This window comes from Mauremys mutica, chromosome 6 (assembly GCF_020497125.1).
Source record: "Mauremys mutica isolate MM-2020 ecotype Southern chromosome 6, ASM2049712v1, whole genome shotgun sequence".
NCBI lineage: Eukaryota > Metazoa > Chordata > Testudines > Geoemydidae > Mauremys > Mauremys mutica.
The window spans coordinates 4,933,166-4,959,052 of NC_059077.1; the positions used below are offsets into that span (position 1 = coordinate 4,933,166).

The 25,887-nt window shown below is 41.7% G+C and overlaps 1 protein-coding gene and 4 non-coding genes across 6 annotated transcripts in view; all 5 read left to right on the forward strand.

Annotated features, from left to right (window-relative positions):
* UBAP2 (ubiquitin associated protein 2) overlaps positions 1-25,887 on the forward strand; it is an 88,742-nt gene that overhangs the window by 40,170 nt on the left and 22,685 nt on the right. For both annotated transcript variants that reach the window (XM_045020722.1, XM_045020723.1), the window contains exons 11-18: positions 1,004-1,193; positions 1,999-2,221; positions 3,641-3,915; positions 4,472-4,644; positions 6,213-6,423; positions 9,444-9,483; positions 19,129-19,312; positions 22,764-22,830. In XM_045020722.1, the coding sequence (XP_044876657.1) occupies positions 1,004-1,193; positions 1,999-2,221; positions 3,641-3,915; positions 4,472-4,644; positions 6,213-6,423; positions 9,444-9,483; positions 19,129-19,312; positions 22,764-22,830 (1,363 nt within the window). The remainder of the gene's footprint in view (positions 1-1,003; positions 1,194-1,998; positions 2,222-3,640; positions 3,916-4,471; positions 4,645-6,212; positions 6,424-9,443; positions 9,484-19,128; positions 19,313-22,763; positions 22,831-25,887) is intronic.
* Positions 1,507-1,590, forward strand: LOC123373472. The gene has a single exon (XR_006580752.1). It is a non-coding gene; the product is annotated as a small nucleolar RNA SNORD121A (small nucleolar RNA).
* LOC123373473 lies at positions 4,051-4,136 on the forward strand. The gene has a single exon (XR_006580753.1). It is a non-coding gene; the product is annotated as a small nucleolar RNA SNORD121A (small nucleolar RNA).
* Positions 17,207-17,287, forward strand: LOC123373475. The gene has a single exon (XR_006580755.1). It is a non-coding gene; the product is annotated as a small nucleolar RNA SNORD121A (small nucleolar RNA).
* Positions 20,347-20,429, forward strand: LOC123373474. The gene has a single exon (XR_006580754.1). It is a non-coding gene; the product is annotated as a small nucleolar RNA SNORD121A (small nucleolar RNA).

Sequence of the window (25,887 nt, forward strand, 5' to 3'; positions counted from 1 at the left end):
GTTCTCACAGCCTAAACTCTTTCATGCACTCCCTGTAAAGTTGTTGAAGTTTCAGCATTTGGCACACTTTAAAGTTCAGTTCAATTAAAATACTAGAAAACAATCCTGTGTTTGCCCCCAGGAGGTGGCATGGATGTGAATGGACAAGCTCATGTCTAAACAGAATTTTTGGGGTGAATTTGTTTTAGTATTAACACCTGATTTTATCTAATATTAGGCTTTGACTACACTGTAGTGTACAAGAGGCCATATTAAGTATATGAAAGGCGTGTGTTCCGAATCCTAATGTTGTGTAATGTGGAGCAAATTCAGACACATGCCTAGTGTTCTGTTCCTGCTTCTGCCACAGAATTACTGTGTGATAATGGGCTACTCACTTCACTGCTATGTGCATGAGTTTTCCTCATCTACAAAACGGGAATAATACTCACCTCATGGAGGGGGGGCAAGCTTGATGCAGTAATATTTGTAAAACACCTTGAGATTCTCAGGTTGCAGGTGCTACAGACATGTAAAGTACATATTGACTGAGTGGCAAGATCCACTCAAGTAAGCAAATAACACCTCTTTTCACTTACTTCCCATGGCTCAATCATGTTGATCTCCATGAGCTTACCAGGTAAGCCAATGGGTGGTTAGCTACCATGGTGGTAAGTACTTTGGACATACCCAAGAGAAATTATGATATTCAAATTGCACTGCATTTCACTTTGAAATGCTAAAATACAGAACAAAATGCAAGGTTTTCTTCAATTCTGAAGCAGTAAATGTGGCAGCGGTAATAACCCTGTGCTTGAGCAGCTGGCAGGACCTTGCCATTTGAGTAGAAAGCTGGTTTCTCGCTTTTCCTAGAGGTGCTGTGTGCTGCAGAGATGAGACCTAGAAAAGTTAAATAATGTTGCTAGCATAGTGTTCTTCGTATGGATCTTAGTTATTTGATCTTCTTTCACTCCTCAAATATCCCAATTGTGAGCATTTGACGACAGCTTACTCTTTCTTGTAGCATTGACCTAGTAACGTTACTTCAGAAGCCTGTGACTTCAAGCCAAGAAACAGAAGGCAACTCTTTCGAGTCTCCCCAACAGCAGAACTTTGGCCAAGCCCTAGTCTTCACGAATTCCCAACACAACACCCAGATGGCATCAGGACCTGGCAATTCCAGTGCTGTCAACTCCTATTCTCCTCAGAGTCTGGTAAAATTAATCTTGGCTTTTTAAAGACTCAGGATCTTAAGGAATAAACTCTTTATACTTTTTCAGTTTCTTGTTTTTTCATAACTTTTCTTTGCAGCACTTAAATTGCAGGTGGTATTGAAGTATATAAGAGGACACTGGACTAAGAATGTCCTCACCAAAAAAAAAGTATCAGATGGACCTTTTTGTGCTCACAGGCTTGTTACTTGTCTGTTTAAGTGAACTACTTGTTTTGGTTCTTGAGAAAAGTGCAAGTAAGTTTTCTGCATATTGATTAAAATGAAAATCTTTGTTTATAAAGCATTGAATTCTAGGCCAGAAGACTGTGATGTGGTATTTTCCAAGCACATATCTGACTGGTCTGTGTGGAAATCAACTATTACTGAGTTTTCTGGACTAATGGAAAGTTGGCTACCCTTTGTTAGTTTTAATAGAGTTGGAGATTAGATGTAGGAAAATGTTTTGAAACAAATTAAATACTCTTGCCAGTAACTTTACCTTTACACTGTTTTTAAGGCACTATATAGACAAAACTACATGGGTCAGATCCTTAGCTTGGGTAAATCAACATACTTCCATTAATAGTTGTGGAGCTAAACCAATATACAATAGCTGGGGATCTGGCCCCCTATTGTTAGTGCTCAGTTGGATTTTCTTGCTAAGTTTTAACTTTTCACTTTTAATTAGAAATCTGGGGATAAAGTATGAATTGAATTGCTGCCAACGGGAGCGATTAACTCAGACCTCACAGGTTTGGTCATGTTAACATTTAGTGAAATATTTTTTTCCCTTATTTTCTTGCTAGACTTCAGTTCTCTGTTCTGGGTTTGGAGAACTTGGATCCTCTAAATTAGCAAACTCCACTGGATCTCCGCTCTTGGACCAGTTGAAGTCTCCAGGTTTGGATCAGTTCACCTCTCCGAGCTCTCAGCAAAACAGCAGTAGCTCCACTGCCACCACCACTACCACCACATCATCCTGGGATCTAAAACCCCCTATTAGCCAATCCTCTGTCCTCAGTCAGTTTGGTAAGTGTTTAGATATTGGGGTGTTTTTTTGTTTTGTTGTTTTTTGTTTTTTTTTTAAGCCGTTGACTGTGGAACTTTGACTCTTCAGTGGCAGATGTTATGTAAGAGATTTTTAAAATATTGAGAAATGGCTTCTCTTTTGAAATTAGATTCCTAAAGGAGACTAGTAAACTTGATCACATTATATTGAATTCCATTCATAAAAGGTTAATAAGTTATATATGTTATAAGCATAATAGATGTCATAAATATTTTTATAGATGGCTTCAGTAGAAAGTGTTACAAATGGTTGTAAGCAGCCTGTTTGGCTCATCTCTGGCAATTGGTTAGCCATTTATTTAAAAATCTATTACTAACCTTTTATAAACTGTTTGTAAATGGAACCTTCATATAAAGTATGACTGTAAATGTCTCTAGGAATCCTGGGGAAATACCTTTTTATTTTACCTTGACTGTACTTCTACTAGTGACAAAGTATAAAGTTTCAATGCTAGACTAAGTTAATACCACCTTATGATGCGTTCTCTGGCTCTTTAATAGTGTGGATCACGTCTTAATCCTGGGACCACCTGCATCCTGCATACTTCCCTTTCTGTCCACGATGGAGTAGATCACCATACCTCCCATTCACAATTACATAGACCCTTCTCTGAGGAGGGTTAGACAAGGCAGTGATAAAAATTGCTTGCGCAATCTCTACACTGTTGCTTCCAGTGATGCTCCTACTGTGGAGAATTATAGGTCCTGGTTTTGCCAGTATAGAAGCAGCCATTGTGGTAGCAACCACAATTGTTCACATAAAGTAATAATAAGAAAATATTTGTTTTCAGCTGCATTTTAATGCAGTTTAGCAGCTGAAAATAAGAAGCTGGCAACATGTAACCTGCAATCTTCTGTGAACCTCTTGTGTTTGTGAACCATAGTTTTGAATCATTGCTTATAAGCCTGTCCTCCAAAAGTCATGAGTTTTAGCTTTTATTGTGAATTGCACTTTCTGCATTTAAGAGTCCCACTTTCAGACAGGTCTTCACACTGCGGAGCGGTGCAAGGTCTGACTAAAATAATACATAGCATTTCTGCTAGGGACTTGAGTATAATGCAGTTGTGTGGCCATATGAACAGCTGCCTAATTCCCTATTTTAAAAAAATTGCCATTTAGTCCTATCTCAGAATCTCAGTTTTCATTTCAAAAGAGAAAATTAAGTTGCCAGCTCTGTGGTTGCAAAAATAATCTTCAAAATCTGAAGCTCATGTAAAAAAATGCGTTGACAGCTGACAGAGTCTGCACACAGTCTGCAGCAATAGGTCTGAGAGGGGTGAATAAAAGCACTGAGTCTTCAACTACAGAGATGGAACATAAAAGTCCTGGGAGCAGAGTTTAATGCATCAATTATGATTCTTTTCCCAAATGCTGGCTAGACTTTAAATCCCAGCCTGAACCATCCCCAGTTCTCAGCCAGCTGACCCAACGACAGCAACAGCAGACACAGGCAGTCCCTGTTCCTCCTCCTGGATTGGAGTCCTTCTCCTCCCAAGTAAAACTCCGAGAGCCATCACCAGTAGACAGTTCTATGGCTGCAAGCAAAATGCTGCAGCTCCCTAGCATGTCTATGGATAACCAGGCAGTGTCTGCCCATCAAACACAGCAGAAACAGATCAAACCACCGAAACGGAGGATACCCCCGGCTTCTAAGGTGGGTAACACAGCAGGGGCAAATATATGGCAAATATAGGCTTTAAGATACATGGGGGCGTGGGGAAACTTTATAGAGCAGTCTTGATGCACTTTTGGGTTTAAAACAGGGAATTTTAAGATGGGTGGCTTTATAGTCCAGAAGACAGTGATGTGGTATTTTCCAAGCACATATCTGATTGCTTTGTGTGGAAATTCAACCATTTCTGAGTGTTTTTGGACTAACTAGTGACTGGGAGGTGAATGCTTAAAACAAAATACTTTTTAGTAGGCACAGAGGACAGTATGAATTAATCTCTTAGGCCCCCAAAAGTATGTGGGACTGACAAATTCAATTTTAAGCTAGAGGGATTCTAGTTAGGTGAAATTATGCAGCTCCATCTGAGAGGCAGCTGCAGTGACCAACAGATTCAGGTTAGAAGCCAAGGCTATGAGATTGTAACCAAGTTACATACTTGGTGTTCTGTATGTTTGTAGTTCCCTAGAGTCCAAGGTGGTTCATGAATGATTTCTTTCATATAAACTATGTAGATACAGGATTTTGTTTTTACTTTCAGATCCCTGCCTCTGCAGTGGAAATGCCTGGATCGGCCGATGTGACGGGGTTAAATGTTCAGTTTGGAGCTCTGGAGTTTGGGTCAGAGCCTTCTCTCCCAGAGTTTGGGTCGGCCCCAAGCAATGAGAATATTAGCCAGGTGCCCAGCAACAGCTTGTACTCGAAACCTGTAAAGTACGTAAGAGTTCCATTCCTGCATCCTTCTGTGTTCTCTGGTACCAAAAAAAGTGGCATGTGAAGATCAAGGTCTCTTGTGCCCAGGGGCTGTTTGGTGTAGCTGTCTCAAAGCAAAAGAATTGCTTGTAAGCCTCAGTCTTTGTTTTCTGAGGATGGCACCCTTAAAAGGAGGATGGTCCCTTTTCTGATGACTAGAGAGACATTCTGAAAAATGGGTTGGCATGGAGGGGGGAATGAATTGAACTTAAATGCTCTTTTCATGAGCTACCCTTCACATTGTTACTTTATCGTTTTTAATTATACTGATTCCCAAAGCTGTTTAAGTGAGGGTTTGGCTCCCTCCCAGCCCATCTCTCTTATAATTGACCCAGCAGAGATAAATGCATCACAACGTCCATCTCTGTCAGCAGACTAACACCATAAACTGAGGTCTAACTTCACTGTAAGCTCAGCCTAAAGACAGCCAGGCTCTGAAGTGGGCAGAAAGCCCTTATTAAAATGCTAATATCTCCAGTAAAAACAAGGGAAATGCAAACATAGTAGCCAAATACATGCTTACTTTTCAAATGTTCTTTCAGAGTTTTGTTTGTGTAAAATCTTCCTTAAAAAGTTTATGGAGGATTTGCAAAAATAAATTCCTCCATTCATCTTAACTTTTGTAAATGTTTTAAAAAAATGCAATACAAACCTTAAAAAAGGAAAGGAGGGGGAAACACCCCTTCCAGTTTTGGCAGAGCAAACATTGCAGCATTGTGCTGATGTATGGGAGCCTGAAAGAGACCATATAAACAGAAATGGAGGGATACCCAGTTTCAGTATCCAAGACATGAAAAATATGACTTGCTGTGTTAACTGTCTTAAAGTAATGTTTGTATCACAGGCAAGAAAATTTAGTTTTTAAAAAGTGCTTTTTAACCTGTAAAGTCCTACAAGACTGATGTTCACTCAAGCAATACTGGAAAGGCAACAAATGTGAAGAATTTAGAAAGATCTAGGGCAGTGTATGTAAACTGTCATGTGTATTTACAGCAGTGTTGTGTAATAATAATACCTCTTATTTAGAGCCTTTTATCAGTAGATCTCATAGTATTCGAATATTGACTAAAGGCCTCAGTCTGATCAGACCCCATTATGCTGGGCTCTGGTACAAACACATGGTAAGAGGGGGTGTCTGCCCTCGAAACCTTACAATCTAAAAGCATAAGAAATCACTTGTGAACTATAACATTAATTCTAGCCAGGAAAAAGCAGGAAAACAATTATCATAGCTAGCCTCTTTTTGAGAGGAGGAAGAATGGAACATGGGATGAGAAAAATACAGTTGTCCTAGGAAGGGGAAATGCCTCCTGCTGCGGCGCGAAGATGCTGGCTCTGAGCAGAGGGCCCCCTGTAACTTTGCCTAGGCCCGCGTTCAATTGTGTTTATGCTTGGAAACTGGAACGTGAGCAACTTCTAGCTGAGCAAATGGGTATCCAGTTCCAGATTGTGGTGCAGAAGCTGGTAATGTCATGAAGGTATCTGAAATGACATTTAATGAGATGATAAATAACTTTTACTTTTTTCAGTGATCCTTTGAATACCTCTTTGCCAATATCCAATACAGTACAGGAGTCCACCTACACAACCTCTGCCATCACTTCTTCCAGTCTGACCTGCTCATCCCAGAGCACTAGCCCCGTAACAACTTCTTCCTCCTATGACCAGACTTCTGTGCATAGCAGGATAGCATACCAAAGCTCCATGGCTCCATCGGATTCAACCCCTGTTGCAGTCACGGTGAGTAGATTTCAGAAACCTTTGATAATGAAAATAAATTAATTAGGTTAATTGGGTGTTGGTGACGTACTATGACTATAGCTCAACTGTTTTGTTGAGCTCAGCAATAGCAGTTGTACTCTGAGACTTCAGTGGCTAACACAGAGATGATATTTTTGTCTGTTAAAATCTCTTGGACTAGTTAAAAGATTCTCTTTTGACCCCTTCCCTCCCAAACTCTGTTGTTCTTTGCTGTTGTTTTTCTTGCCCTTCGGTCCTCCGGTATGCAGATCTTTGTGATGTTTCTATGGATTTTGATTTCTTGATTTGCTCTTCAGTCTGTTTCTAGCTAACATTCTCATTTTGACTGACTCCTCCTTCCTGAAGCTTAGCATCTCGTTTTTAAAAAAACAAATCGATATTACATGGCTACCATGATATCTTGCTAGCATAACTTCGGTGCAGATACCGTTTATTATATTTGTACAGCATATAACACAGTGGGGCCTGACCTGGTTAGGGCCTTCAGGCACAACCACATTATAAATGTTAAATAATAAAAAAATACAAGACCAAAGAGAACATGCTCGTTACATTTTAAAGATCACAAGGTCAGCAGGTCCACATAACTTGCATCCAAGAATTTAAAGAGAGATGGCTGAAGAATTCACTGGGCTGTTAGTGATGAGTTAGAGTTTCGGTAAGTCTTGGGGAAGACACTGGGGAAGTTCCAGAAGACGAAGAAAGCTAATGTTGTGCCATTATTTAAAAAGGGTAGATAGGATGACCTGAGGAATTATAAGCCTGTCAGTCTGACATTGATCCTGAGTAAGATAATGGAGTAGCTGATACAGGGCTCAACTAATAAAGAATTATAGGAGGGTTAATGCCAATCAACACAGGTTTATAAAAAATAGATCCTGCCAAACTAGCTTGGTATCTTTTTGTGATGAGATTATGCATTTGGTTGATAAAGATAATAGTGTTTGATGCAATATACGTAGACTTCTGTGAGGCGTTTGACTTGGCGCTGGCTGACATTTTGATTAAAAATCTAGAATGATATAAAATTAACAAGGCAGATATTAAATGGATTAGAAGTTGGCTGATTGATAGGTCTTAAATTGTAATTGTAAACGGGGAATCATCATCGAGTGGGTATGTTTCTAGTGAGATCCTGCAGAGATCTGTTCTTGGTTCTACACTATTGAGCATTTTTATTAATTACCTAGAGGAAACCATAAAATAATCACTGATAAAGTTTGCAGATGACACACAAACTGGGGGGAGGGTAAGTAACAGACAGGTCACCGATTCAGAGTAATCTGGATCACTTGATAAACTATATGAAAGCAAACAATGTGTGTTTTAATGCAGCTAAATATCAATATCTAGGAAAAAAAGAACGTAGACCATACTTACAGCATGGAGAACTCTGTCTTGGGAAGCAATGATTCTGCAAAAGATCTGGGGGGTCATGTTGTCTAATCAGGTGAACGTGAGCTCCCAGTGTGACATTGTGGCCAAAAGAGCTAATGCGATCCTTGGATGCATAAAAAGGGGAATCTCATGTAGAAGTAGCTAGGTTATTTTACCTCTGTTTTTGGCGCTGATGTGACTGCTGTTAAAATTCTTGTGTCCACAATTCAAGAAGGGTGTTGATAATTTGGAGAGGGTTTGGAGAAGAGCTACAAGAATGATTTAAGGATTAGAAAAGAAGCCCTATAGTGATATACTCAAGGAGCTCAGTTGATTTAGCTTAACAAAGAGAAAGTTAAGGGATGACATGATTATGGTCTTATAAGTACCTAAATGGAGAGTACACATTTGATAAAGGACTTTTCAAGCTAGCAGAGAAATGTATACCAGGATCCAGTGGCTGAAAGTCAAAGCTAGACAAATTCAGACTGGAAATAAGGCATACATTTTTAACAGTGAGGGTCATAACCATTTGAAACACTTACCAAGGGTTGCCATGGATTCTCTGTCACCAGCAATTTTTAAATCAAGTTTGATGTTTTTCTAAAAGATCTGCTCTAGGGATTATTTTGGGGGCAGTTCTCTGGCCTGTGTTATACAGGAGGTCAGATTAGATAATCACGATGGTCCCTTCTGGCCTTGGAATCTACAGATCTGTGAATCTAAATGACAATAACATCTTCTTTGTATTTCTCCGTATGAGCTCCTTGCAGCAATTTCAAACAGAATTACATTCTGGTCTCTGTAACTTAATGGCTCAATCACATTTACCTTCTGAACCAAGTCCTATGTGATGGTGCTCAGGATTATAAATCTAGAGCATCCACTTTTGTGGACCAGAATGATCCAAGAAGCAATTGTTTCCTCTCAAATCTTATCTCCCAATGGAGAGTTCCAGCCTCTCTCTGTAATTTGTCTAGATGCAGTTGTGTGTTCTGTTAGATCAGGGAGACAACAGTTTCTCACGTATCCCTGACTTTACCATCACTCATTCATACAACCTTCTTGTTTCATTTTTATTCCTGTGTCCCTGGGATGTTTCTCTCCAACATTGTACCTACACTTTCCTACTATATAATTTAGCCCAGGGGTCAGCAACCTTTCAGAAGTGGTGTGCCAAGTCTTCATTCATTCACTCTAATTTAAGGTTTTGCATGCCGGTAATACATTTTAACATTCTTAGAAGGTCTCTTTCTATAAGTCTATAATATATAACTAAACTATTGTTGTATGTAAAGTAAATAAGGTATTTAAAATGTTTAAGAAGCTTCATTTAAAATTAAATAAAATGCAGAGCCCCCAGACCAGTGGCCAGGACCCAGGCAGTGTGAGTGTCACTGAAAATCAGCTCGCGTGCCGCCTTCAGCACCTGTGCCATAGGTTGCCTACCCCTGGTTTAGCCCAAGGAATGGCAGTTGATTATTTTATGTCCCTCTTGACTTTCAGTTTGGAATGAATATAAAGTTTTGCAATGAGCAGCCTGTTAAATGTCTGAATCATGTAGGGTTTTTAATACCACCTCTGTCAGGTGGCTTACTCATTTGTTTTTCCTTTGTTTACAGAATGGGCACAGTGGTGTTCGAACACAGCCAACTCTTGACAGTAAGTTTATAAAGCTTCATTATAGACACAACTGTTTTTCTGACCGTCCCCTACCCTTCAACATGCACGCCATTGTAATAGATAACTTAAGGTTTTGTACAACGTTCTCTGTTTAATTTTTGGCTGAACAGTTTGAGTTTTAAACTTGGTATCAGAAAATAAACACACAGCTTGCACAAGCCCCATTGCTACTCGGTCCTTTCAGAGCACACGCTGCCGCAACCAGAGCTGTCCCCTCTGAGTCCCTCAGCAAACCATCAATTCTTAAAGGGACAGGGCATAGGTAAATATAACCCTGATGTTCCTTTGAGTGCTGCACTCCCCCCATGTAAATGTAACATTGTCCCAACATTTCTGTTAACTCTGTATAAGATACAGTCCATTCATTTGATTTATTAGAAGTCTACAAGTTGCACAAACTCGTAACTGGTTTCAGAGTGGTAGCCGTGTTAGTCTGTATCAGCAGAAACACCTGAGGAGTCCTTGTGGCACCTTAGAGACTAACAAATTTATTTGGGCATAAGCTTTCGTGGTCTAAAACCCACTTCATCAGATGCAATCTGATGAAGTGGGTTTTAGCATCTGATGAAGTGATGCTAGTTTTAGCCCACGAAAGCTTATGCCTAAACTCGTAACTTTCATTCTCAACTGTGTCTTTGAGTGTGTCTCTCACATGTTCTGGTACTGATGGTGGAAATGTATGCATCTCTCTTCAGTTTTTCATATTAAGCAGAAAGTCTGGCAATTTTAGTTCCAAAATCCAACTGAACAATCAGTTCTGAACACCGTAGATCCCTAAAGATATTCATATATTAAGAAATAAAAGTTCCTGTATGAGCAGTGATATAATCATGATAACTTGAAGTCACTGGGCATATGGCAGACTATTTAGGGAACATACTAAATTAACATCATAACAAACTATCCAGAATTATAAAACGCGTCATTTAATTTTAGAGCAGTAGACCATGAGTCAATATCACTTTACCAGTATTACATGCATCTTGGATAGACTGCAGGATAAGGTACAAGAATAGGCATTTGGTATGGCATCTGACAAACATGAGGATAGCCAAATGGTGCATTCACTAGTTCAGTAGTTGGATTTAGGCACTGATAAGTAGGTGTCCCTAAATGTTCATATTTTGGGTCTGTGTGGCTCATCTTTTTCTAGTTGGATGACCTGGAGTGTCAGTGGATTGTTCTGGTGATCTGCCCTCTTGTGCACTGCTGATTTCAGGTTGCATCGTCTCATTTTGCCATTCATGCTTTTCAGTGGCTGGTGTGAATGGCACATCAGTCTAATGCAGTTTCCAAATTCACAGGGTCAACCACATCCTCATTTCCCAGATGTGGATGAAATGCTTCTGTCTTGGAATTCACAGAATCTGTGCCATGGGCAATATCTGGTACCATCACATAATGTAATTCATCTTCACTCTCATTATCATAATCACTGGAGTCCAAATGCTTGTTCTCATTTTGATCTCTTGTTGCGCTAGTTTGCCTTGGTCTCTGTTTCTTCCTTTGTTGTGGTTTAGAAGGTGTTACATCCAAGGGCAAGCTGTCACAGGGAACTAAAAGATTGCAGTGGAGAACTCTTTAAAACATCCTTCCCCATCTTTTGCTTTTTAATTCATAGACTGGACTATCCCCTTTCCTTTCAAATAAAACATGAATCTTATCTTCCCAATAGGATCTTAATTTTCCTGGTCACCCTCTCTGAAAGATTCTGCACAAGTACTGTCACCGGGCAGGAGGGCAGCACCATGCACTTTCTGACCATAGTGATATTTACCACGAGTAGCAGATTTTTGAGAACACTTTAATGCCAGTTCATAAGCTTCTTTCATCTGCTGTATCCATTTCTCAGCTTAATCTTTATGGTGCCCAGGTGTACATTGAGTTTATAGGTAAACCAAATGCAATGTCAATGGGCAAACATGGTGATCTTCCATATAATACATAGAAGGGAGAACTCTGTAGCTTCATTTTGTGTACAGTTAGAGACTTCGATGACCTTATTTAAAGGAGACTTTCCAGCTTGACTTCTGTTCTTCTAGCAAGGTTCAGAACATAGCGAAGAGTTCAGTTCTGCCTTTCTACCTGCCCATTGCCTTATGGGTGGTAGGGGGTTGTGAGAGATGTAAAATTGAAACGATAATGCTACAACTTTCTGAATACATTATTTTCACACTTAAATGGTTCTATTGTAACTGTTAGTTGGCTGGCGAGGTTTCTTTTGCTTGACTCACGTACAGACTCTAGTAACATAATGTTTGATCTTTGCCTTCATCTGTGGCCAATTAAACCGATCTCTTGAAAGACTGATTACTTTCTCTGCTTTTAAATGTCCCATCTCTTCATAAGCAGCAAAGAGTCCTGTGGCACCTTATAGACCAACAGACGTTTTGGAGCATGAGCTTTCGTGGGTGAATACCCACTTCATCGGATTCATCTCTTCATGTAGCTCTTGATTCCCTTTCTTATTTATTTTTCAGGTAATACCAGTTGATTTTGTAACTTGGTTTTTCGGTAAAGTATTCCATCTGTTTCCAGATGCAGTGGTGCCACTCACACGCATATTACCATAGCCTCCTGTGTTCTCTTGGTTATTTTGTCTTTACCCCATGGATTTATAATGAAGAATTTTAGCAACAGCTGCATCTTCGTTTAGAACTTCCAAAATGTCTTCTTGTGGAAATGGTTTTATGGTGGATTTAATACCCATGGAGATGAGTTTCTACTGGCAAAGGGGTGGTAGTAACAGCTGCTGACTAAGATACCGTGTCATCTTTTCGTACATCCAAGGACTGAAAGACCGCATTAATGTCTTTGCTTGTCTCTCTTGTGCATTCTGTCATATATTTTTCCATATCAAGAGGCACTCTGGATAAAGCATCTGGCTCCACATTAGATTTCCCTAGATGATATTTAACTTTGAAGTTAGTCAGCTAATTCTGAAGCCTGTATGCTGTGGCATTCAGCCTGGCAGAAGTGAAAGCATAGATTAGCAGGTTGTTGTTGTTGTAAACTATGGATTTTGTGTGTACAGAAATAATCATGGACTTGGTCAGTAACAGCCCACTTCAAAGGTAGAAACTCCAGCTTTCCTTAGCAAAGGTGATAATTCTCCTCAGCTGTAGTACATGTTCTTGACTCATACCAATTATTCTATTTACTTTCTTGACATTTAATAGAAGACGGCACTTAGTCCCTTATTGGAAGCATCTACATGAAGGATAAAGGGTTACGCAAAATCAGGATAGGCTGTTGGTGTTTTAAAACGTTTTGATGATGCTCAGTCCAGAGAAGTGGCTGTTTGGAGGATATCTGTCCAAGTGCCTTTCCTTGCCCTTTAGCTTTCTTTTTTCCAAGCCACTTTTGACAGTGATGAGTCAGATTCCAGTGAAACAATCAACAAGTCATACAGTGGCTGTGCTATTCTAGAAAAGTCTGGAATGTAGTTTCGATAGTAGATGATGATGCCTAGCAGTTTACAAAGTTCCCCTATTGTGTTCCGTGGTTTCTCTGTGAGAGCACAGAATCAAGGTGTCAGTTGGAGCCATCTTATAACCTTCATCAGATACCACCATTCCCAAGTAATGTTTTAAAGGTCATATCTAGAAACTTTCATCTTAATTATTCTGTGACTGTTGCAATACTCTTCTTAGGTTCTCTGTGTGTTCTTCAAAAGTGCCACTGTCCACAAGAACGTTGTCCAGTAGCGAAATGCACACGTCATATCTTCTTCTAACAACTTAGCTGCCTCTCGAGAGGATGGATTTATTAGTGATGGGAAAAAACCCTGTTTGTTGCTGTAGCAAGTGTCTACACTACAGTGGCGTAGCTGGAGTGCTGCAACTTGTGCTGCTGTAGCACTTGTAGTATAGACATACCCTAAATTGGGTACTCTGGGTTGCAGCTTGGGTGTTTAATGGTAAATACAGGCCATCCTGGTAGATCTGATAGTGTCGGCTTTGCCTCTGCTCTCTTGTGATTTTCCTGCATGACATCTGATTGGTAGTGTTCTGTACTGCCACATCTGAAACGGTGGTCACAAGTACTGCCTCTGCCAGATGATCTGCAGCTAACACATCCTCTTTTCTGGGGTTGCCTGCCTGCATGTGTGCTTGTACCATTCAGCGCTTTTGTGTGCACCCAGACAGCTCACTTCTTATACTAATTTCAGCTCTTGCACCTTTGAGTTCATCAATACTGGCCTTTAGTTCCCTTATCTCATCCATCAGCAAGTCAAGAGATTCCTTTCACTCAAGAGGAGGTGCTGCTTCCCTTTCTGACCTGTGCTCTGTATATGGCAGTTTCACAGAATTACAAGCTGCTGCCGTAGCATGCGCTCCATTCCCCAACTTCTGGTGTTTCTCTGCTTCCTCAGCTACAGCAGCGTGCAGCTTCTCAAACAAGGTCTCATGTGCAACTTGATTATCTTTTAAACGAGGTTGCATCACAGTCTGAATATCCTGTCAGGACTGAACGGAGGAATGTGTTTTGTTGCAAGGACAGGGTTATATCTTAGGTCAGAGTCAGCTCTTTGGGAGGCAAACAGAACTTTCTCTCTGAAGTCAAGTGCTCAGACTAGGAAATCCTGACGTGTCCTTTGGCTCTTGCGCTGGGTTTAAGAGCTGCAGGTGAAGTTCAGTTGCATCTTTTCCCTGGTTATAGGACCTTGATGTTCCTCAATTTTGGCAGGCTCGGTTAGTTTTTTCCTTCCAGCTAGCTCCTGAGGCTCAGTCCAAGGCAAACTGTCCTAATTACAGCTTCTGTTATCTCAGTGTACCGCTTTCAGATCCCGCTTTCAGATCCCACTTTCAGTTTGATAAATCAAACTGCTTAGCCTCAGTTAATCTATCCTTTTGGTGGGAGTTCCCAATCTGTCCTGTTGTTTTTAAATGTTTACAGTGGTGGTGTAGCCATGTTGGTCCCAGGATATTAGAGAGACAAGGTGTGGAAGATACCACCTCACCCACTTGTCTGTTATTTTACAGTCTTTCTTTAAAATTGGTTGTTTTCTGGGGTAGGTTGACACATTTTCCCCAGGGGTTTGTTTAATTTCTCATGCTTTTCTGAAACTGTATTTCAAGCAACTTTGCAGACCTTCCATTTTTAAAGGGACAAGGCACTGATAACTCTAACCCGATATTCTCTTGTGAGCAGCACTTTTACTTGTTTGCTAATAATGAAATGTTAAATCAGTCTTATTAAATTTTGCTCCCAGATGTGCAACACTGAATAGACTTGGCGTCATAGGGAAGTTCCCAGTTTTATTTTTTTAATTCTCATGCCCACATTGATGTCAATGAGACATTTCTTACCAATTTTCCAGCTTTCCATTTGGAGAACAGAGATCGTAATTCTATTTTTAGTGGAGTTCAAAAAGAATGTGGCTTTGTTTTGTTCTCTTGTTATCCTGCAGCAAACTTCTGGGAATAAGGTTGGCTAACATGCTCCCTCTGCTGGATGGCTTGTCTGCTGCAGTAGAGCAAAAAACATGCTGATGCATAGGCCGTGGCTGTCTGGCCTTTTTGCTTAACCTTTTTTCATATATTATCTTACTGGTAGTACCCCCTGTGGATCACTTCTGGTATTCCTATTATTATCAATAACACTATGCTTTTCTGCCCTGTATGAGCGTGTCTGTGTTCCTTTTTATGGGTAGCAGCACAAATTGATCTCCCTGTAAACCCACCCCCTCAGCCCCACACCTTGTGTCCATCCCAACTCTGGGAAGGTATCCATCTCTCAAAAACCACCCTCAAGGTTGGTGTCAGAAGTAGGGCACTTTGTCCTTCAGGTCCTCTTTTCTCATACAAGTTTTGTGAACGGAGGTCTTTAGTATCCAGAGCTGTAAACCTGGCATGTTTTCATCAGCACAAAATTCAGTTTAAGGTTGGAAAAAAAGCTTGTGAGACTGCTGATTTACCATCTTTGAATCAGCTGCTCTCAAAATATCTGTAAAATACTGTTCCAGTTGAAAATTGGTTTACAATCCAAACATGAGTTGCCACAAGGGAGCTGTGGAAGTTGCCTGTCTATAGCACAGTGACCTGCTTTTTTATTTATTGGATTTGTTCATCTCCCAAGTTCTCTGAAGACCCACTTGGCTACTTTTTAAGTCTCAAATTCTTTGCTGTGCAAAGTAAATCATCCTTAACTGACCTCAGAACTCTTAAATTTTATACATTTGTTCTAGAATCTAGCTCAGGGGTCGGCAACCTCTGGCACGCGGCTCGCCAGGATGAGCACCCTGGCGGGCCGGGCCAGTTTGTTTACCTGCCGCGGCCAGCACATCCCTCGCCCGTGCTGCTTCCCGCCGCCCCCATTGGCCTGGGACGGCGAACCGCGGCTAGCGGGAGCCGCAATTGGCCGAACCTGCCGACGCAGCAGGTAAACAAACTGGCCTGGCCCGCCAGGGTGCTTACCCTGGTGAGCTGCGTGCCAGAGGTTGCCGACCCCTGATCTAGCTCATAGAGAGTCCCCACTGCCCACCCCCAATCCTCAATTTCTGTTAACATTGCTGTCCTCTGTTATATAGGTTTGTAAACTGGGGACCATCTTTGACTCCTCCCACACTTACCCAACACATCCAGCCTATGTTCAAACCCTTCTTTTTTTTCCTTAACACACTCAAACTGTGACCTTTTTCTTTCTGTCCATGCTGTTAAAACTCTAGTCCAAGTCCTCGTAATCATCCATCTTGACTTCTGTCACCTCCTCTCTGATTTCCACATCATGCCTTCCCCAACCCCTCCTATCCTTTCAAAATATGACAGCTGGGACTATATTCCTGCCCATTGCCCTAACTATGTCACTCCTCTCTTCAGTTCTCTTGCCTGGTTTCCCCTTTCTAATACTAGGCCAATACTAATAACAGGGTTCAAAAGGGAACTATTAGCCAGGATGGGCAGGGATGGTGTCCCTAACCTCTGTTTGCCAGAAACTGGGATTGGGCGACAGGGCTTGGGTCACTTGATGATAACCTGTTCTGTTCATTCCCTTCGGGGCCTATGCCATTGGCCACTGTCAGAGGACAGGATACTGGGCTTGATGGACCTTTGGTCTGACCCAGTATGGCCATTCTTATGTTCTCTAAAGACATCCTGTGCAAGTGTCTTATCCTTCCTGTCTAGGCCCTTCATGACTGCGTTGTCGTGTCCGTCCCCCCCCTCCCCCCCACACACACTTGTCCTGCCTTGTCTCTTACAGTGTTACCCTGGCTGCTTCCTCCTCTGCAAAGGGATACCAGCCTTGTTCATCCAATTATCAGCTTCTCCTACAGCCATCTGTATGATTTTTCTATGCCACCCCTTATGCATGCAGCACCGTCCCTGCGTCTGAGTGATCTGGATAGTCACTACCTCCTCCTTCAGATCCCTCCTCAAGATCCATTTCTGCTTTGACCCTAACAAGAATTCAGCCAGTCAGCTGTGTCTTGTGTGTCTATCAGGACCAGCTAGTTTTATTTTTTTAAGTGGCATCTTCATGAACCATCAAGTAGTGCAGTTGCTCCCTGTGTCACTACATGCTTTTATTTTCATCACCCTCATCCTCCCTTCCCTCTTTGTTTCTCATACTCATTGCGCTTGGTTTCAGACTGTAAGTTCTCGAGGGTAGTCACTGTTAATATTTGTTTATAAAGCACCTAACACATTGGGAGGGTCTGATCCTGACTGGGGGCCTCAGAGAGCTACAACAAAACAGCTAACATGGAAAGACGATGATGCTTAACTTCCAAGCACATATCTGAATTGTACTGTGGACACTCTTAAGACTGAGTCTTTTCATGCTGCTTGTATTTTGCCTACCAGTTAATAGTTACTGAAATCATGAGGTATAAAAAGATGGAGCTGCATGAAAGGTGTAATTGGCCTTCTGAAGCTTAGCAGCAAATGGCTGTTCATTTCATGCTTGTGAATTTCAGCAAGTAGTTTGCGAACTTGTGAATTTCCATGTTGTAATTGAAGTTCTTCATGGGACATCACAGAACAACAGCATGGATTTAACAGGGTAATTACATTACTGTCCTAGAATCCTCCAGCTTAACATTATAAGGCAGCGATCCCCGGGGAAAGGTGCATTTGTAATAAGTAGGTGACTTTTAACAGTAGAACAGTTCATTCTCAGCATTTTCCTTCTCGCTAGGATGAGTAAAACAGAGTCATGTTAGTCATCTGTTTGGGTCACCAAAAGTGCTCAATGAAAGGGTGTTATGTTTGAATGTAGCTTGTTTTGTTTCATTGTCAGCACTTCCCAAATACTTGTAAACAATTTATTAAAGGGATGTACTTCCTTGCTACTCTGAACCAGTAAGTTGTACGTACTGTTTTTGTCTGTTCAAAACTCACTTGAGCATCAAAACAGTGTCTTGTTCTTGTTTGCAAATAATTAAATCTATTTTTTTATTTCTACAGCATCATAGATGTGCCTTGAGTTTTACAGGCAAATACAACAAATCCTTGTCACGCTTACGCTTCAAGTTAGACTAGGTGTAACAAGAAGAGCAGAGTGATATGGGGGAGGAAGAAAAGGGAATTGAAAGATGTGCAGAGTGTTACCTCAGTTGCATACAAGCCATTAGCTCCTTTATTATTTTCTAGTGAATTTGGTGTCTGCAGTTTTTTGACAGCTAGCAGGTCTTCATTCTTGACTAATAAAGCCATTGAGATTGAAATCTGAGTGTGAAAAATCCTATAGAGAGGGCAAGAATGGAGGTCATCTACCCAAAATAAGTGAGCTGTGAGGAAAGACAGTGAGGAAGAGGCTACATCATGGTTGTGGATGATGCTCCAAAGTATGGGCAAAAGCACAGGGTTGTAAGAATAGATTGCTATGGGATTATAAAGACATGCTGTGTTTGTAGAGCAGGGGTAGGCAGCCTATGGCATGCGTGCCGAAGGCGGCACGTGAGCAGATTTTCAGTGGCACTCACACTGCTGGGTCCTGGCCACCGGTCCAGGGGGCTCTGCATTTTAATTTAATTTCAAATGAAGTTTCTTAAACATTTTAAAAACTTTATTTACTTTACATACAATAACAGTTTAGTTACATATTATAGACTTATAGAAGAGACCTTCTAAAAATGTTAAAATATATTACTGGCACGCGACACCTTAAATTAGAGTGAATAACTGAAGACTTGGCACCGCACTTCTGAAAGGTTGCCGACCCCTGTTGTAGAGCATAGGGTGGAAGTGGGCCAGTTAGGAGAGGAACAGAGATGTAGGCAAAGGTTGGGAAGGGCCTTGAAAGTGAGGACGAGGAGTTCAAAATTGATGTGGAAGAAGATTGGAATCAATGCGGGAGATTCAAAGCGGGGGAGTGACAGACCAGTGGGTGCAAAAAAAAAAAAAGTGGTGATAGACAAATAAAGGAATGTCACTCATTAAAAATCTACTAGTGAAAATCTTAGCCCTGCCAAAGGAAAGATGGCATGGCTTTACCAATGCTTGTGGAATTTACTCCAATAGCCAAGTCAAGCAGGTCACTAAATCATCGGTACAATTCATCACACACTGGTAAATTGACTGGAATGTGCTGCCTTGCCTTAAAGTCTCTCTGTTCCTGAATCAAATACGTGGGGTTGTGTGTGCTGGAATTCCTTTCTGATTGGCTTTTTCTAACTTGCAGCTACTTCATCAGTTCCAACGTCTAAGACAGAAACCTCTCCCTCGCTACCTACTGCGGGGTCTCTGCCTAGCACGGCGTCCTCCACTGCTTCGCTTCTGCCTTCAGCTTCACAGCACACAGCAGCGTTACCCAGCTTGCCCCAGTCCAGTGACTTGGCCAGCAGCTCACTCTCCCAGTTAAGCAGGTACAGTAGGAGGACAAAGGAAAACGGGTTGAATTTGGGCTTAGTGGCAGTGTGCGCAGGATAGATATGGGTCAGTGTACAAGGTGACTCCAGTGTACAAGGTGACTCCAGGTGACTCCAGTGTACAAGGTGACTCCAGGGGCCCCTTCTCTTGTTTTAACCCGAACTAGGACAGGTATTCATAAGAGATCCAGGATAATGTTTCGGGTTGGAATATACGAACCACATGCTACATTTCAGCGGTACTGTGCCCACAGATCTCTGTTCTTGGAGCCTCATAGATTTAGCAGCAATATCCTATTTAAGGATCTGCTGCTTCAACGTAGCCAATAGTGGATTCCAAATGAGACACTCATATCTTCATTTGGTGTTTCTGCTGCCTTGTCCACAGCACCAGCTATTGACCTGGCCAGTTTTTTAGCCTATAAAAATCCAATTCTTTAGCAGTTGCTTTTCTGACCATATTTAAATGTTGTAGATGTTTAAATCCTTTATTGTCACACATTTAAAGTAAAAAATGTCTACACTGGGACTGAGGGCTGAGTGGTTCCGAGTGCTTCTTGCTAAGATGCTTCCTTGAGGAAATGTGAACGATCAGATTGAAGCTCTGGGAAGTTCTGTCCATCACCACTCAGCTCTTCTGTGCCAGCTGTTTGCTTCCCACTGCACATTATTAAAGCTTCGTTCTTGAACTGGTGTCATCGTGAGTCTGTATTAATTATATAAACTACTCGCGCTGTTTGACCTCTGCACTTTATTTCTTGAATTTAGCAATGGATTGAACCAGGACCTAATGGGTCTTGTCCATCTCCCAGCTAGTGCGTGGTCGTGCCCTGTTGGACAGCCAGTGTTGAGTGAAGTCTTAAATGCCTCAAATACTTGGAATTATTCCTTTCACCGGAGACTCGATCTCACATTTTTGCTGTACCACCTTTCATCCAAAAGGGATCCAAAGCGCTTCACAAACGATGAGCGAGGCGCCTGGCTAGAAATTGGGGTTTGGGTGTGCATGATGTGGGGCAGACTTGGAGTAACCTGAAAAGACAGTGATGCCTGATTTCCAAGCACATATCTGACTTGCATGTGCAGACAGCTCTTGAGTCTGAGTCTTTTCAGTAGTGGCCCCCCTGATGAATCAAGGTGTCGAGGGAATGTGCATTTCAAAAACTACCTGTGCATGACTGAACCATTTCCCTCCTTCTGCCACAGTGTCTCCTCATCCTGGTGGCTGCAGGAGAGGGAGGCACTAAAAGTCTTAGTGAAATTGGTCTGTAAAGCTGCAGAGGTGTATGCTGGTCCTCCTCCTTGACATGCCTCAAAGGGCCTGGTCCTGAATTAGGAAATGCCCTACAGTATTAACTTTCAGTCTGGTTATAAACACCACTGGTGCATCTCCAAAGAAAATGCCTGTATTTAATCATGGTCAGGACATTTGTCCTCCTGCCCCTCATTGACATGAATGGGGCTTTCTTAATGTCAGAATTCTGAAGGGAGCGTATAGATGTGTGAGTGGTGAGCAGACCTGGTTCTGAGCTGCTTTACTCTTCTGGATGATTGGCTTTATTTGTGGTGGTTGCATTTTGCTTGCTCCTTATTTTGCTGGGGTGGCATTAGTTTTGGGGTGGGAGGAAAGGTGAATCTGTTGGTCATTTAAAATGCTTAAGAACAAGCTTTAGTCACCTGCCAAGAAGGCTTTTACAAGACTGCTGCTGAAATCTGGTGCTGGTGTTGCTGTTAGCACTATAAGCTTGGAGGTGGGACTCCTTGACTGATAGAAAACAAGTACTTGTGGGAAGAATAAATGTACTTCCTAAAAGTAGAATCTCTACAAGAGTCCATTTCCACTGTTTACAAAAATGTTTTCCCCTGAAAATAAACGAGCTGAGTTGTGCTGGATGTGGGGGGACAATCTAAGTCAAGGAGGAGAAAAACAAAACAATACAGTACAAGAAATGAGTTGATTAAAAAAGTTAAGGTTAGGAGTTTGAAAATGGCTGGCTTGCCTGAAAATGTAGGAACTGGGAAGACAGTATTCCTTCTGCTGAGGCATCAGAAGATTCACATCTAGCAGGAAGAATGTGGATTCATTTCTGCTAGGAGACTTCTGAGGAGTACGTCTGCCTCTGAGAACTGTCCTAATATATGTGAACCCCTGATGGTGAGAAACAAGCTCCTTACTGTTGCAAAAGGAGCTGATCATTTGTTGATTTCAAGGCTGAGTTCTGTGCTTATAATTCTATAGCTCTCAGGAGAGATGAGGCTTTTCCTTTGTAAACAAGATGAGGGATTTAGGTCTTTAAATCATCTGATTAAACGAAGAGTGTACTTTTGGCAATCAATTTTTTTAAATTCAGAAAGTGGAGACCTGCCTAAAGCTGTGAAGGTTTGAGAGCTCAGAAGTTGCTCCAGAATCCTAGCATTCTACATGACATACAGATCCATGCAAACTCCTATTGTTTAGTCTTTTTTATTTTTATTTGAACCACTCTTCCTGTATCTTCTCACTGTATTTCTACCTAGAATTTCTATAGTGGATATTCTGTGTGATGGACGCTTTAACATGCTCTGGTTCCCAGAGTTTGACTGTTTGAATATTTTAAAACATAATGGGAATTAGTTTGTATATAAGAGCAAAAAGCTGGGTGAGATAATATCTTATTGGACCAACTTCTGTTGGTGAAAGAGACAAGCTTTTGAGTTCCACAGAGCTCTTCTTCAGAAGTTGGTCCAATAAAAGATATTACCTCACACACTCTCTCTCTCTCTCTAATCCTGGGACCAATATGGCTACAACAACACTACAGATAACAATAGAAGATATCTAGTATTATGTATGCATATTGTGAGTGATTAAAATGGATTTGGGGGCTCAGTGGTGTGATTTCAGTTTGATGCTGGAATTCCCTTTTGGTGTTCTAGATGACAAGTGTTATTCCTGCTTTTGCTTCACCATTTTTAATCTACACTTCTGTGGTCCCCATTTTCGTGAAGGTGTTGAGACCATTAGCAGAATTGTGGTGTTAATACTCTGTAATGTTCATTAGTGGGGTCAGTATTATGCAGTTGAATTCAGATGGGATTCTGTTTGTTATTATAAATGGCTTGTCATTGCTTTGGCAACTCCATAAGAAACTTTTACTCATTTAAAACATGAGATATTTACAAGCACTAATGAGCAATGTCTTCGTGTCAGTCACAATGACTTATAACACTGAGAGGAGGGTAGTTAATTGCCATTCTCCACTGTAAGAAGATCTTTGACTTTGTTGCTTTTGATTCCAGAAGTGGTTTTCTGTATGTATCAATAACTTATTTTTAGTGTTAAAATAAATCACTAAAACATTACAGTATTTTTAAATGCTTTTATAATGTGCAGTTGTGAGAAATTTCAGGATGATTAGTCTGTTTAGTTTCGTTTTATTGATTAATCCTTTAAAATTTGTCTTTCTAGTTCCCTCTCTAATCATCAGAGCAGCCTCTCCTCTGCTGCAGTGCTGTCTGCGAGCACCTCACATGCGGTAAGTCCTGTTTGAGTCATAACCGCTATTAAGTCTACATTGTTGTCTGCAGTGTTGAAATATGTTAGCTACTTATGCTAAACAATCTGTTCCGCATTGCATTTAGCTGAGACACTCTTGAGTCTGTTTCCCAGAGCTGAAGAAGAGCTCTGTGTAAGCTCGAAAGTTGGTCTCTCTAGCCAACAGTAGTTAGTCCAATAAAAGATTTTACTTCACCTACCTTGTCTCATTAAATCTATAGTCAGTTTTCCAGATAAAGGTTTAAGATGCCTGTCAAGCTGTCTGGAATGGTACCAGCCTCAGAGCAGACAGCTAAGAAGCAGGGCACAAATCTCAAACTGGTTTTGAATTCTGTCCTTAGCTTTCACCAACCAAGTATCAAGTGTGAACTCCTAAAGCACTATTTCAGCCTTAACATGGACTCACATACAGGCCCCTTGGGCACTCTCATCTGTCTTGCCACCCGTGCAAGCTTGCCTTCGTGAGAAATGGTCCCTTACACCAAAAGTCAATATTCAGGTTACTCCCAGTCCCAAAAGGCTGGTCACTTACCCAGGTCAATTGCACCTTAAATTCTATATCAAAGACAACACTTGTAGCCAATCCTATAATAAACTAAGAAAAATAAATGAGTTATTTACAAAGTTAAAGCAGGTAAACATACACACAAATGAGTTAGTCTTAAGTTCCAAAAGGTGATAGACGCTCCTATTATAAGCAAGCTCTGTAAGTCCTTTAGGGCTAACCCATACCAAGCACTGGGGATCTTTTGTTTGCCCCTCAGAGTCCAAGCAGCATAAAAGACCCAGTTTCTTCTTGTCAGGGATTTTTATTCCCTTCCTCCTAGAGTTCAAGCTGATGGGATCAACTCATGTACAGGTCTCCTCTTCATGGGAGTGGGAGGAGGAATGCAGTTAACAAAGTCTTTGTCCTTTGATGTTTAACAGTGGCTCATTTGGTTTCAGTTAGTCTTTTTGTGTACAGGACCTAACACCTTCTGTAGGAAGCCAGCCTTTACATTAGTCAATGCTTCTTTCCTGTTTAGTGAGTTACACAGTTAGAGGTTTACAATGCAAACACTTAACATTTGTACCCCACGTTATTAGGTTATATTAAGTGAGATTAATACCAGCAACATCGTACAAGCATTTCATAAAGTCTAAACATATTTTTAAAAATCTAATACCTATTTTACTAACATTAACACGCAGGTGAGCCAGACTGGTTTCCAGCTATGCATTCATCAGTGTTTAGTTGAGGCCTAGGCATGAGCTGACACCTGGTCTGCCATTGTCACAGTGCCCAGGGACTGAGACAAGTGCTGTATCTCACTAGGCAAGAGGGGCAATTTCCCAGCTCTCTAGTGGTATCAAGATCTCGTCTCTAGTGCTGATGGCTTGTGATTGATTGGCCATAAAAGCTGTCCGTGGTCCAGCACTGAATTTTGCCCATCCTGTCCCTCAGACAAATGTAGCCCCAGAGGAAACTTCCACGTAAGGGAGGAGAGAGAGACATTTTTGCCACAAGTTGCATTAAAAAGTCATAGTAAAGTGCCTGTTTGAAGCGGCTCCAAAGTTTTGAGTGTTATTACTAACCTCGGTGGAGCGGAGTTAGCGGGCAGTGTGCAAGTGACACGATCTAAGGTGTATGAAGAACGCCATGTAACACATGATTCTGGAATGTGTCGCATGGGTATTACCCTCATCTGCATACATGTGTGTGTTTCTGGTAACAAGGAAACCAGTACTGAACAGATGTGGTTATACTAGTGCTAAATAGAAAGACGGTTGCCGTCTTGCTCTGTGGTGGGCTGCCCCTGTGTATGCAACCCCAGAATGGCATATGGATTGGTTATGGTTAGTACAGGGGTTTTCTGTATGGGTTCAGTATATGTAGTAAGTGTGTTAGAAACCATTACATCATCCCTAATCGGCAAGTACAGTAAAAGCTGTTCTATCCAGCATATTGGGGAAATGGGGGGTGCCGGTTAGTGAAAAATGGCGGTTAACTAAAAGGGAGGGAGTTTGGATGCGAGAGGGGGTGCGGGGCTGTGGGCACGGAGCATGGGCTCTGGGAGGGAGTTTGTGTATGGGAGGGGGTATGGGGTGCCGGATCCGGGGGCTGCTCACCTTAGGCGGCTCCCTGCAAGTGGCGACCTGCCCCAGCTGCTCCTAGGCAGAGGCACGGCAGGCAGCTTTGCGCGCTGCCCTTGCCCCACCCTAAGTGCTGGCCCTGCAGCTCCCATTGGCTGGGAACTGTGGCCAATGGGAGCTGCAGGGGCAGTGCCAGCGTGCAGAGCTGCCTAGGAGCGCCTCGGCTGAGGAGCAGCCAGGACAGGTCGCTGCCTGTGGGGAGCCACCCAAGGTGAGTGGCCCCCCGGATAGGGTACCGCCCTCTGCCACATCCAAACTCCCTCCCAGAGCCCGTGCTCTGCACCCCCTCTCGCACCCCCACCTCCTGTTGGCCCCGCGCCAAGTGGACTATAACCCAGTGTTTCAATGAAGATCAGAAATGCTGGTTTATAGAGCTTTCCAGTTGGTGAAGTGCCAGATAAAACAGCTTTTACTGTGCCTTGAAATCTCTTACTTAGCAGAACGTTCCCTCTTCCCATTCTCTGCTGAGCTTTAGCTTTGCCATTATGGCACTTATGTTGCTCTCAGACACTATGCTGCAAGCAGTACCCTATCAGGCTTGCATATCAGTTTAACACATCACCACCACTACCACTAAGGGCATCACAGTTTTTAAGTTTGCATTTTGCTTTTAATTTTTGCAAGTGGCCTGAAGAAATCCTATTAGCAGGGGCCCTTTTAAAGCAAATATCCTTTTCCTTAGATAAACTCCTAGACGCTTGCAAAGATAACATAAATGCGACCGTATCTAAGTTAAAAGGATGATTTTGGTGAGAGCCAAAATGACCATAGTTAACATAATAAAAAAAAGCAACTGAACCACAGAGAGATAATTCCAACTCAGGCCTGGTGACTTGTTTCATTCTCATGGTGTAGGTTTATAGAACCTCTTAATGGAATTATAGCCTTTGGCTTTCTAGTACCT